Below are 12619 nucleotides of genomic sequence, written 5' to 3'. Positions count from 1 at the left end.
TCTCACAGTTTCTGTAATTTTATGTAAAAACTAAATGCTATCCATGGCATCCCTAGGTAAACTCATATTTAACCATTTCCAAAATCTTTGAGTCAGTATTTGGGAGAGTAGTTGGAATAATTTTATCTGGCACAAATGGCTTAATTTCTCAAGAGTGTTGGTGTATTCTCCTCTTCATTTTTCTTCTCTCTACAGGTGTTTGAGACATGATTGCTGCTGTCTTCTTGGCCATCCTGTGCTTGGGACTGGCCTCAGCTGCTCCAACACCAGATTACAGTTTGGATGCTGAGTGGGAGGAGTGGAAGAGGAACTTTGAGAAAACATACAGCCAAGTAGGTTACATGGACACCTGAAGCAGTGTCTTTGTAGAGCACGTTCAATGCTGTTGGGGGTCCATGGATATAACAGAGACCATAGATGCCATCCCTCTTGAGGTATCAATGTAACAGAAGATGAGCACAAGGTGGCCACTGTCTCTCTCATTGGGTGTCGAGAGTGGCTTGCTTCAGTGTCCTGAGATCCTTCCATGACCTCTAGGCATATGCAGCAGCCAGTCCCCTTGGTCAGGTAGTACAGGGGTGTAATTAGAAATGAATCCCATTCATTCTGTTTATTTCCAGGAGGAAGAAAGACATCGGAGAGCAATATGGGAAGACAATGTCAAGATGATCAAACTGCTCAGTGAGGAGAATGGCCTGGGGATGAACAACGTCACCGTAGAGATGAATGAATTTGGTGACATGGTGAGTGTGACTCAAGCTGTCCCGCACTCGTTCTTTTCCTCTTCTGTTGCTTAAATTGAGTCTTTATGTGCTGTTCCCTGAAGACCGGTGAAGAGATGAGGGAAATGATGAAGGGGAGTTCAGTTCTGACTCTAAAGAATGGGAAACCCATCCAGAAACGAGAGATCACAGTCCCAAAATTTTTGGATTGGAGGACAAAAGGCTATGTCGCCCCCGTGCGGAGACAGGTATGACAACCTCACTTGACTTCTTCCTCAACTACTGGGATGGAGCAGGTTATTGACATGCCTATCTTGTTTGAATGTAGTACAACATACTATTCACCAAACACATCCTTGTAACTTGAATGCCACTGGTACTGTAATTACCATTCTGTCGCTAGTAACTAATGTTTCCTGGTTGTCTCAATGAATGAGCAATCCCTACCTCATGCCTTAGCAATTATAGGACCCATTCACAGATAAATTCCGTGTACTACTTACCCTTAATCCTCCATCAATAGTCCTACTACATCTCCCACCAGACTTAATTTCTTCCATTAATGACATTTATTGCATCAGACATCCAATAGATCATGGTGTTATGTGTATCTGTGTGTTTTTGTGTGGCTACTCACTGCGGCATAAGACCCCTTTCAACGGAGATCGATCCTTCTTACTTAGGCATCAATCAAATGCCAATAGTCCATTTTTTGATAAAGCATTCAATATCTTAAGTTATTGTTGCAGTTAGTATTTGTTTGTGAATGACAATATTTTCTTCCCACCTCAGCTAGGTTGTGGTGCTTGTTGGGCTTTTTCTGTGGCTGCTTCCATAGAAGGACAACTGTTCAAGAAAACAGGCAAAATGATGCCACTGAGTGTCCAGAACCTAATAGACTGTTCTAGACGTTATGGCACTAATGGCTGCCAAGGAGGCAAAGTTTATAGTGCCTTCCAGTATGTAAAGAACAATGGAGGTTTGGAGGCTGAAGCAACCTATCCATATGAAGCAAAGGTAAGTGAGTTTACGGGGTGGTCATTTCGATTCCACTGGGGCAAGCAGAAAATGGCAGAAATAATCCTTTGTTTTCAGAGGTCACATTGAATGGACAACCTCTCTTTTACACCACCAGTTCTGCCAAATAGTATCCACTATTGCATGCTTGTCTGATTCCATTGTTCAATGTAGGTGTTCTTGATTCTTTGCACATGGAGAATGAGCAAACCATTACACATATAATACAGTTTTCTGTACCATGAAAGTTTCTTATAGATAGGTAGCCCAATGAGGTGTCACTGAAGCCTTAAGAGCTAATTTTCAGTTTCAAATCTCCTAGTAACATTTCCCTTCCTGGAATGATTTATAACAGTCCAGATGTGGGGTTGGTCCTCTGCAAAGTGCCAAGTGTTGTGGTTCTGACTTTTGCTCTCCAGAAGGTAAATGGAAGTAACCAAATCTTTTAACTCTTTACTTTTTAAAGGAAGGACGCTGCAGGTACCGTGCTGAACGTTCTGTTGTCAAGGTTGCCCGATTTTACGTTGTCCCAAGTAATGAAGAAGCCCTACTGAATGCTTTAGTAACTCATGGGCCCATTTCTGTTGGAATTGATGCTGAACATGAATCTTTTAAAAAGTATAAGGGAGGTAAGTATGTGGTTTTCTAGACATTAATGAGGAATGCTTGTGACCCTTTGGGACATTCTGGGTTGATGTCCTAATAATGTATAAAATTTGATGTGAGCATTAGTGTTTGTAAATTTTTCACCTGTCCATGCAATAATCATGTGTGCTGTCACTATGTGACATGACATATCTATCCATGTGAACCCTTCATTATTCATCATTATTGTTTAACTTTATTTACTTCATTTTTCTCTACCAGACATATTTTTAAGTTGTGGAATGATTGTCTTTTCAGAACTGAATTATAAAGAATTTCTTGCATTAAGTAATTTATGTTCAGTTAGGGTTTCCTGAATCGGGTTCTATTAGTGAAAACACAAAATATAAAAAAGTCATCTTATATGGGTATAGAGAAAGACTTTTTGTTATTTTAGTGCAATTATAACATGCCTCACTTACTATTGTTGACCATGGTCACTATCAGGTTCCTGGAGCCCTTCACTTCCTCAATTTATTTTTCAGGTATATACCATGAGCCTAAATGCAGACGTGATTCTCCTAACCATGGTATGCTGTTGGTCGGCTATGGCTTTGAAGGCAAAGAGTCAGAGGGCAGGAAATATTGGCTGGTCAAGAACAGGTATAAATTGATGAAATTATTTGTAGTTTAGTTTTCAAATGAGGTTTATGTTTATAGTGAGAGTTTATGTAGAAGTCACAGAAAGCAGTTACAATTAAGTTGAAAAGGAATGTGTGTGTGTGTGTGTGTGTGTGTGTGTGTGTAGACCTGATGCTGATATCAGTTGTCTTCCTTAGTTCTTATATATTGAGGAAGAAAGAGTTACTGGTCCTAGAGTTTTCTATTTTTGGTAGTGTGCTTATCCAGTTTGTTCTAGTAATGGCTCACTTCTGCAGTTACAGATTGACTGCAGAAACATCCTAGTTTTTTTAAAAGTTACTTTCATTTGTTGTAAGTGTGTGGCTGTATGATTGAATGCTGCATGTAAGCAGATGCTCATGCAGACCAAATGAAGACACCACAGTCTCTACAGCTTCAGTTACAGGGGAGTGTGAGCTCACTGATTTGGCTGTGCTGGGAGGGAACTTTGGTCATGTGCAAGAGCTCCAAGTGCTCGTAGGCACTGAAACATATCTTCAGCCTCATTTTGGCTTTAAGGAGAACTTGGGCTCACAACCCAAACCTTACGCTTGTGTAATCTGAATTTACTTTCTGATCGCTGTCTTCTGGAGCAAATAACATATAATATAGGAACACAGACTTTAGAGTCTGTCACTGCTTTCCTTGGCAATCAATATAATCTTTGTATCATCGATTTTCTATTTCTCATTGTTTTTTTCTGAGCAACCTGTGGATGGAAGATGCCCTAATTTTCCCTGCTGTGACTTTTGCTGTCCTCTGTGAGATAACTCTTGGCACTCTGGAATCGATTCTCTGCCTTTTCTAATGCTTTCTATTGCATTGACCTCTGGCTCAGTGCTCAAATGCAGAGAGCTATTGCTATAATCCACTCTGTCATGTCTTTTCTACTAAGTGAAAAACCTGATTTCTTTCAGCCATGGTGACAATTGGGGCGAGAAAGGCTACATGAAGATTCCCAGAGACCAGAACAACTACTGTGGCATCACTTCCTATGCCATGTACCCTATGTTGTGAGCTGCTTGGTGATAAGAAGGAGGGGAAGATATTAGGGAAACACATACAGAAGAACCCCATCCTCTTTAAATTAGGCAACCTCTGCTGTGTGCAGAAGACACTATAGACATTGAAAAGCCCGAGTAGGAGATCAAATCTGGTATGTTTGCTCTAGTAAGACATGATTGCTGCTGTAACTGATGTTCTGTACCGATTTGTGTCTTGAATTCCTGTGGCAACTTGATTGCTAACTGTTCCAATGTACCAAATGATGCCTTTAAAAATAAACATTAAATTCAAATGTAGTGTCTACTCTTTGAGTTTTTGTGAGGTGACATTTTTTATGGTCAAACACAGTATTTGTCTTGAAGACAGAACTGACTGTGGTGCTGGTGTTCTAGGAGGAAGAGTGGGTGGTTCCTCTGTGATGGATGGCTTTTCATCATTGTTTCTGGTTTGCTTGCAGAGTTCTCTTTGCACATCACCAGCAGTGGTATGAAAGATTTTTATGAAAACTCTTGGCTTCTGTGCGGTATGATGGCACCTTGTACTGCTCTACCATATTGCTGGGTGTAACTCTCCCTTGTTCAGCATCTCAATCTTGTACCAGCTTCCCTGTGACTGTGTCAGAGACATCAAAGTGACCATGTCTGCAGTTACAACAACACATATACCGAAGGGCTTCTCACATCAATACAATATATCTTGAGTATAGTTTCTTTTTTAATTAATTAGATTTTTGTTCTTAAAACATTTTCATTTATTTTTCATACCAACCATCGTAGTTTAGCAGTTTCACCTCCCTCCACTCCTCCCAGTACCCCCACCCTTTCCATCTACTCTTTTCCCCTTCCACTCCTCCTCTCTCTCCATTTAGAAAGGAGCAGTGACACAGGTCTGAGAAGCGTTTGGAGAGGGGGAGGTGGTTAGCTTTGAAGTCTTTGATAGGCATGCTACAATCCTTACAACCATAGACATTATTTCCTAAGCTGTCGGTTGTTCTCCACAAACTGGTGGTGATGCTCCATTGCTGAAACAACATTTATATTATCTCCCTGAACACAAGTTCAAGCCAGAGAGGATTTCAGCAATGAATGTGGAAGTAGATATGGGCTACCACCCCTAACCTTAACATAGGCATATTGAAAGAGGAAGCAACCAAATGCAGCAATCAGTGAGCAAACCCAATATGATGCCTCCAAGTAATAACAAATTACAGAATGAGTAAAGGAGGAGATTTCACAACAGCTATGGGAGGTCAAGTTTTCTTAATATCCCTACCTTTTAATATAACTACAATGGAAATTTCTTTCAATTTGCCTATGTTAAAAAAACTACTCAGCCCATAGACATAGACAAATTTTTACACAGAAAAAATGAAATGATGGATGGTGAATTTGGGAGAGAGGGGATAGTGAATTATTGTTTAACGAGCCCAGAGTGTTCCCAAAGAAAAGAAAACCCATTAATAGAGCTATTTGGTATAAACAGAGACTCTGCTTTGTTTTCCCAGTCACCCCTAGCCAAATAATCTCACAGAAACTATATTAATTACAGCACTGTTTGACCTATTATCTCAGGCTTATTATTGACTTACTTTTACATCTTAAATTAACCCATTTCTATTATTTTGTATTTTACCACAAGGCTCATGATTTGTTACCTCTTGCATCTTGGGGGGCTACATGGTGTCTGCCTTACTGCCGTCTTTTCTTCTCTGTCTCTGCTTTGATTTCCTGCCTTGTCATATTCTGCCCTGTCATAGGCCAAAGCAGCTTCTATATTATCCAATGGTAATAAAACATATTCATAGTATACCGAGGGTAACCGCACATTAACTGGCAAATAGTTGTACAACAAAGGGGCATGTTTGTGGGGCTCCTTAAATGAAGCAATGTCTAGAGTAATACATGTGTCATTCAACTCAAACTTGCATATGACTGCCCGATGCAATCTCCAAATGCAAAAATCATCAGACAGCATCATGATATCCAGACTGCCTTTGTCTTGAATCCCTTTCCTGTTTGTGGGTTACCCACCCTTACGTTTCTTGTGAGAGCCAGTTGTGTTCCACCTTGACACAGGGAAACAGCATCCCCAGGGTCTGTATTCTCACAACATCCCTCTGTAGCTGTGGACTAATTAAATACTAAGCTAGAACATACTCATTCCATTCTACGGATAGCAAAACCTCTCACTACAATCTAAAGTAACTGTTTGTTCTGGATAGTTTTATGTCAATGAGGCATAGGCTAGAGTCATCAGAGAGGAGCAAGCCTCAATTGAGGAAATGCCTCCACAAGACTGGGTTGTAGGTAAGCCTGGAAGGCATTTTCTTAATTGGTGATTTATTTGGGGAATACCAAACCTATTATGCATGGGGCCATCTCTGGGGTGTTAATCCCGAGTTCCATAAAAATGCAGGCTGAGCCAGCCATGATGAGCAAGCCAATAAGCAGCATCTCTTCATGGCTTCTGCATCAGCTCCTGCCTCCAGGTCCCTGCTCTGCTTGAGTTCCTGTCCTGACTTCCTCTGATGAACTTTGAGGAGGAAGCACATGCTGAATAAACCCTTCCTCCTCAAGCTTCTTTATTCATGGTGTTTCACCACAGCAATAGTAACAGTAAGACGTTGTATGGTTGACAATTTTACCAGGAAACTTGTTTTTTATTTTATTTTATTTTATTTTATTTTATTTTATTTTTGAGTCATCTGTTTACAAAAAGCATCATGTATCATGTGATCCTTCAAGGAACAAAGGCTGGTTCTCTGCCTTCTCCTGATAAGATCCACACAGTCTCCTGAGGCAGCCCACACCCACCCCTCCAGGACATCTGGGATCAGATCTCAGTACTTGTCCCAGAACCTGGAGGCCCAATCCAGTCACCAGCATAGCCAATCAGAAGGGCAAGACTGACTTACTGGCCAGAAACTTTGTATTTAAGGCCCAAGTGAATCACAGCCGTTCAAGATCCTGGGATCTCAGCCAAGCTTTAAACTGAGTCTGTGGAAAGCATTGAGGCATCAGAAGTCTTCCCGGTAAGGCCACATCTCTTCTAAAACAGAATGATAAGGGACAGAGAATGAGAGGATCCTTCTGGAGAATTGGGCAGGAATGAAACTATACATTTAACATCTGAAGCTCTACTGTGTGGAGGTGGAAGTGGGTGGAAAAACAAAAGGGAAAAACAGCCCCCCCACCATGGGTCAACTTGGCATTGGTTCCCATAAAGTACAAGTCCGGGGCTTTCTACAGAGTCATTCAGCTGATTCTTGTGCTTCAGGTATCATTTCCTTCTCTTCCTGAACCAACAGGGATCATCTTCTTGCACACTGCCCCTGGGGAAAATGCAACATTCTTCACTGACATGTGTAGAAGAAGTATTGGTAGATTGCATGGCCCTCAACAAGTCTTATAGTGAGTGTTGTTTAAGAAACACATTAAGTCGTGACTTGAATCTAAAAGTGATTATACCTTGTATCCCACCTACACTGGTTTTCAGTGGCTTTTCCCTGTGATCCTTTCATCACTGAAGTAGAGAATAAAGAATGTAATCACAAAGGTGGAATCAAGGGAATCATATTGATCCTCCTTATATTTTCAAAAAACAACAGTTCAGAAAATTTTCATTCAAAAGGGGGGTTTTCATGACAAGCCTACATAACGATGATTAGGTGGGAGTATGATTGTTGTTGGGCCACAACTCTTGGGGTTACCTTATGGTTAGGATCAAACGCCACATAGGACAAGCTTCATGTCATACAACTCCATGTACTAAGCTCCCAGTTGTGTAACTTTTTAATTTTGAGGCGTGTGGACATCCTTCTGAAAATAAAAGCTTGTAGTACATAGGCTGTTTGGACACATACTTTGCATTTTGGTGGAGCATCTAAATACCTCCATGGTATCTTTATCCAAAATACGTATTTATTCATTTCCCAAGTCTGTGGATAAATATTTGCAATAGTACTTCAGGTAATTTTATCCACCATGGATGTCTTTATTTCTCAGGAAGGAGTAAGAGTTATTTTAGGAGTGTTGCTGTCGTCCCAGTTCTATTTCTCCTCCTCGTTCTCCAGGTCGTGAGAGATGACTCTTTTTGTCTTCCTGGCCATCCTGTGCTTGGGAGTGGCCACAGCTGCTCCCTCATCTGATCACAGTTTGGATTCTGAATGGCAGGAGTGGAAGATAAAATATGGAAAAAACTACAGCCTGGTGAGTAATATAAAAACTATCCAGAGAGGCCCCACAGAGAATAGCCCGTGTTGTGAAGGTTTATGGGTGCGACAGAGGCCAGAGAGACCACCTCAGCAATTGCCCAAAGCTGTGCATGGAGAGCACAAGGTGACCAGGATCTCTGTTCTTAGGTGTGTGGAGAATGGCTTCTGATGAAGTGTCCCGAGATCTGTCTCACGACCTCTAGTTGCTGCTGGCAGTGAGTCCCATTGGTCAGCTTGAGTAGCGGTTTGATCAGAAAGAAATGTCATCCATTATGTCTATTTCCAGGAGGAAGAAGGACAGAGGAGAACAGTATGGGAAGAAAATAAGAAAATGGTTCACCAGCACAATATGGAATATAACCAGGGGAAACATGGCTTCACCATGGAAATGAACGCCTTTGGTGACATGGTGACTGTGATTTGCATTGCTTTACATTGTGGTTTTTGTTGGTTTGTTATTTTGTTTTTTATTTCAATTCATTATGTGAAGTCTTATGCTTTTTAATGATTTATGTTCTTTTCCGTGAAGACTGGTGAAGAATTCAGGAAAATGATGACTGATATTCCAGTTCAGACTCCTAGGAAGAGGAGAAGTATCCAGCAATGTATGGTCAGCTATGTCCCTAAATTTGTGGATTGGAGAAGGAGAGGCTACGTGACTCCTGTGAAGACACAGGTATAGAATTGATATCTCTCTGTGCCAAGTGTGGAGTGACACATAATTCACTTTTAATATATATTTTTATTTTTGGAAGGTTTTGTGTGTTTGTGTTATATATATAGATCATATCCATGACCATGATCTCCATCTACCTAGTGGTCTCCCCCAAATCATCCTCCAGACTTCACGTCCTATGTATTGCCCATATGTTCATGCAAACATGAGCAAACTGCCAGCAGTCAGGTCCCCCAGAAGAATAAAAATCCCTCCCTGGCACCAGTTACCTGCTAACAGTTCATTCGTTGACACAGTACTCAGTTGTCTGATTTGAAGTTGCTATTTGTTCTTTGATGACCGTCTTCTCTTCTCTGCTTAGGGTAGGTGTAATTCTTGTTGGGCTTTCTCTGTGGCTGGTGCCATAGAAGGACAGATGTTCCGGAAAACAGGCCGACTGGTCTCCTTGAGTCCACAGAACCTGGTGGACTGTTCTAGACCTGAAGGCAATCTGGGCTGTTATAAAGGCAACACATACTATGCTCTAGAGTACGTTCAGTATAACGGAGGTCTGGAGGCTGAGGCAACGTATCCGTACGAGGCGAAAGTAAGTGGATCTACTACGCTACTGTCATTCCAGCCAGCTTCAAACAAGGAGCAATTGCAGAATAATCCAGTGTCTTCAGAACTCCCGTTGGAAGGTAGAATCGATGTACACCAGCAGTGGTCTCATGAGAGCATCAGTCCTTGCACGGGTTTCTAATGTGATGGTTTCCTTGTAGCTGTTCCTGTGCTATGCACCCAGAGAATATGCAAAACACTCCACTTTTAATGGAGATTTCTCCCTGTGGTAATTTCTTACAGACTTAAAGACCTATGAGGTGTCACTGAAGACATGAGAGTTGATTTTCAGTTCCCAATCTTCCAGTAACATTTTACTTCCTGCAATGATTTATAACAGTCCAGACATGGGGATGCTCAGCTGCAAAGGGTAGGGTTGTGGTTCTGATGCATGTTACCTAGGAGGTAGGTTGAAGAAACTGAGCCTCTTCTCTCTTTACCTTGTAAAGGAAGGACACTGCAGGTACCATCCTGAACGTTCTGCTGCTAGAGTTACAGACTTTGTGTTTGTCTCAAAGAATGAGGAAGCCTTAATGCATGCTGTAGCAAGTATTGGGCCCATCTCTGTTGGAATCGATGCTAGACATGAATCTTTCAAGTTGTATAGGGGAGGTAAGCGGGTGTTTACCTACGTTTGTCAATCTATGATTCTTGACTCCTTTGGGGGTCAAACAACCCCTTCACAGGAGTTGCATATCAGATATCTTCCATACCAGACATTTATATTATGATTTGTAACAGTAGCAAAATTATAGTTATGAAGTAGCAACAAAAAATAATTTCATGATTGGGGTCATTATCACATGACAAACTATTAAAGTGTCACAGCATTAGGAAGGTTGAGAATCACTGCTCGAGATGCTATTGAAGAATGGTCGTGAAACTTCTGCTAGGCATAGAGCCCAAGTTTCTGCGCATAACATTTGATGCTCATAATTAGATCACTGGATTCCATGTATGATTATGCAATAATTATGTGTGTGGTTTTCATTCAACATACTATTTCCATGTCTGTGAGCATGTTGTAACTTATAGCTATTTTTAGGCTTAATTGTCAATGTTTTCCCACTTCGTATGCACTAACATATGGAAAGATTGCCTTTTTAGACATGAATTATGAAGAGTGCCTTGGATTAAGTAACTTATGTTCAGTTATACTTTCTTGGACTGGTGTACCATTAGTGAAAATTCAAGGTGAGAGGGCACCACATGTTTGTAGGAAAGTGTGTATTAGCAAAGCCGTGTTCTTCATTTGTACTTCTTTGGCATTTGATGAGAACCTGAATCAGGAATCCTGCCCTAATTTTGCTTTTTTTTTTTTTTTTTTTGTCCATTAGAAAATGCCTTATTTACTGTTTTGGGCCATGGTCACTATTAGGTTCCTGGGGCATCTCACTCCTTTGATTTTATTTTTCAGGTATTTATTACGAGCCAAACTGCCGCAGTGATGTCATCAACCATTCTGTTCTGTTAGTCGGCTATGGCTATGAAGGAAGAGAATCAGATGGCAGCAAATACTGGCTGATAAAGAACAGGTAGAAATTGCAACCATTATTTATATTTATATTTAAATTTCCAAATGGATTTTCTGTTTGGAGTCTGAATCTAGACAGAGCTTCTTTTTTTTTGACCAATTGTATGAGTGCATGCAGCATGTCTATTTGCATGTGTTTGTGTGCAACCAATGACGGTACCAGTTGTTTGCCTCGGCTGTCCTTCAAGGCAGATCTCACTGATTCTAGAGTTTACTGTTCAGTATAGTTCCTCAGCCAGGCTGCTGAAGTATGTCCTCACTTACGGGATTTCAGGCAAGCTGCAGTGACCACCAGGCTTTTTAAAAAATTATTATTTTCACTCATGGAAGGGTGTTTTTGTGAGTTTATTCTACCTGTGAGCAGGTGCCCAGGGAGACCTGAAGAGGACATCAGGTTTCCTCAGACTGTGGTTACAGCAGGCTGCGAGCAGACTGACGTGGTTGCTGGGAAAGGAACCTAGCTACTATGGAAAAGCCCCTTGCTGTTAGGCACAGAGCCCTCGCCAGCACTCATGCTGGCTTCAAGTGGGACCCTGGACTTGAAGTATCCTCATTCCTAGTTTGTGGCCAGCTCTGGACCCTTTGGACTCTCTCTGTGATGGGGACAACGAACTCATAGTGTGTGGTCATAGCATCAGGTTCAGCCACTGGTTTCCTTGGGTGCTAATAGCATGTTTGTGTCTGTGATTTTTCTAAAAGCGAGTATATTTGTTAGTTCTGTGCCTCCTGTAGGTGGAAAGATACCCTGCTTTTCCCCTGCTGTGAGTTTCAGTCCTGTGCAAAGTAGCTCTTGGTTTTCATAAGCTGACATTCTGCATTTTCTGATCGCTGTGTTGAGTAGGCTATAGGCCCAGTGTTCACGAGAGGAGTTATTGTAATGAATCCACTGTCCTGTGATCTTTCTTCTAAATGGGAAACATGGTTCTTTTCAGTCATGGTGAGAAATGGGGCATGAACGGCTACATGAAGATTGCCAGAGACAAGAACAACCACTGTGGAATCGCTACATATGCCATCTACCCCAGAGTGTGAGCTGCCTGAGGGTACCAAGGAAGGACTAGACTGGGGAGAGCCCATAAAAAGGAGGCACATTCCTTTAGCATGACCGATCTCTGCTGCATTAATATAGTGCTTGAGTCACTGAAGAACACATCTGTGATGTGTTTACTCCAGGAAGACACGGGGCTACTGTAACTGAAACTCTGCTCTGATTTGTGTTTGATTCCTGTAGAAACTTTATTTTATTTTTTTATGACTGTACCAAATAATGTCATTAAGAAGGTTTAAGCTCAAATGTACTGTCTGTCTTCTTTCAGTTTTTATTGTTATGACTTTTTAAAATTTAAGTAATTCTTTTTAATATGTGTTTTATCTAAAAAATAACTACATTGCCCCCTTTTTTCTTTTCTTCCTCCAACTCCTCACATAGCCCCCTTTTTTCCTCTCAGATTGATTTTTTGTTTTTCTTTGGTAATTTTATATATCTAAAATATATATTATATAATATACTTACTATACTTTAATATATTATTAAAACATTAAACATATTCTAACATATATTAAAACATGCAAAATATATTTATATT

General features: G+C 40.9%; 2 protein-coding genes across 4 annotated transcripts; both read left to right on the top strand.

The window, feature by feature from the left end:
• Positions 1–206: 206 nt before the first annotated feature.
• Positions 207–4048, top strand: LOC121443372 (cathepsin 7-like). Of its 2 annotated transcripts, none has more exons than XM_041645117.1 (7): positions 207–332; positions 621–743; positions 827–970; positions 1515–1739; positions 2206–2368; positions 2870–2987; positions 3923–4048. In XM_041645117.1, the coding sequence occupies exons 1-7, from the start codon at positions 207–209 to the stop codon at positions 4020–4022; spliced, it is 999 nt and encodes a 332-aa protein (XP_041501051.1). In that variant the 3' UTR covers positions 4023–4048. The 2 variants fall into 2 exon arrangements, with proteins under 2 accessions (XP_041501051.1, XP_041501050.1); XM_041645116.1 differs by having other exon boundaries at positions 1515–1743; positions 2210–2368.
• A 4044-nt stretch (positions 4049–8092) lies between these two features.
• Positions 8093–12065, top strand: LOC121443373 (cathepsin 8-like). 2 transcript variants are annotated; one of them, XM_041645119.1, is made up of 7 exons: positions 8093–8218; positions 8510–8632; positions 8753–8899; positions 9261–9485; positions 9949–10111; positions 10917–11034; positions 11966–12065. In XM_041645119.1, exons 1-7 carry the CDS (start codon positions 8093–8095, stop codon positions 12063–12065), a joined length of 1002 nt encoding a protein of 333 aa, XP_041501053.1. The 2 variants fall into 2 exon arrangements, with proteins under 2 accessions (XP_041501053.1, XP_041501054.1); XM_041645120.1 differs by having other exon boundaries at positions 9261–9489; positions 9953–10111.
• The last annotated feature ends 554 nt before the right edge of the window (positions 12066–12619 follow it).

This window comes from Microtus oregoni, unplaced genomic scaffold (assembly GCF_018167655.1).
Source record: "Microtus oregoni isolate MIOR12 unplaced genomic scaffold, Mior012 000105F_ref0000443, whole genome shotgun sequence".
NCBI classification, from domain to species: Eukaryota; Metazoa; Chordata; class Mammalia; order Rodentia; family Cricetidae; genus Microtus; species Microtus oregoni.
The sequence above is the reverse complement of the archived record's forward strand: the minus strand, read 5'-3'. Positions and strand labels throughout refer to the sequence as shown.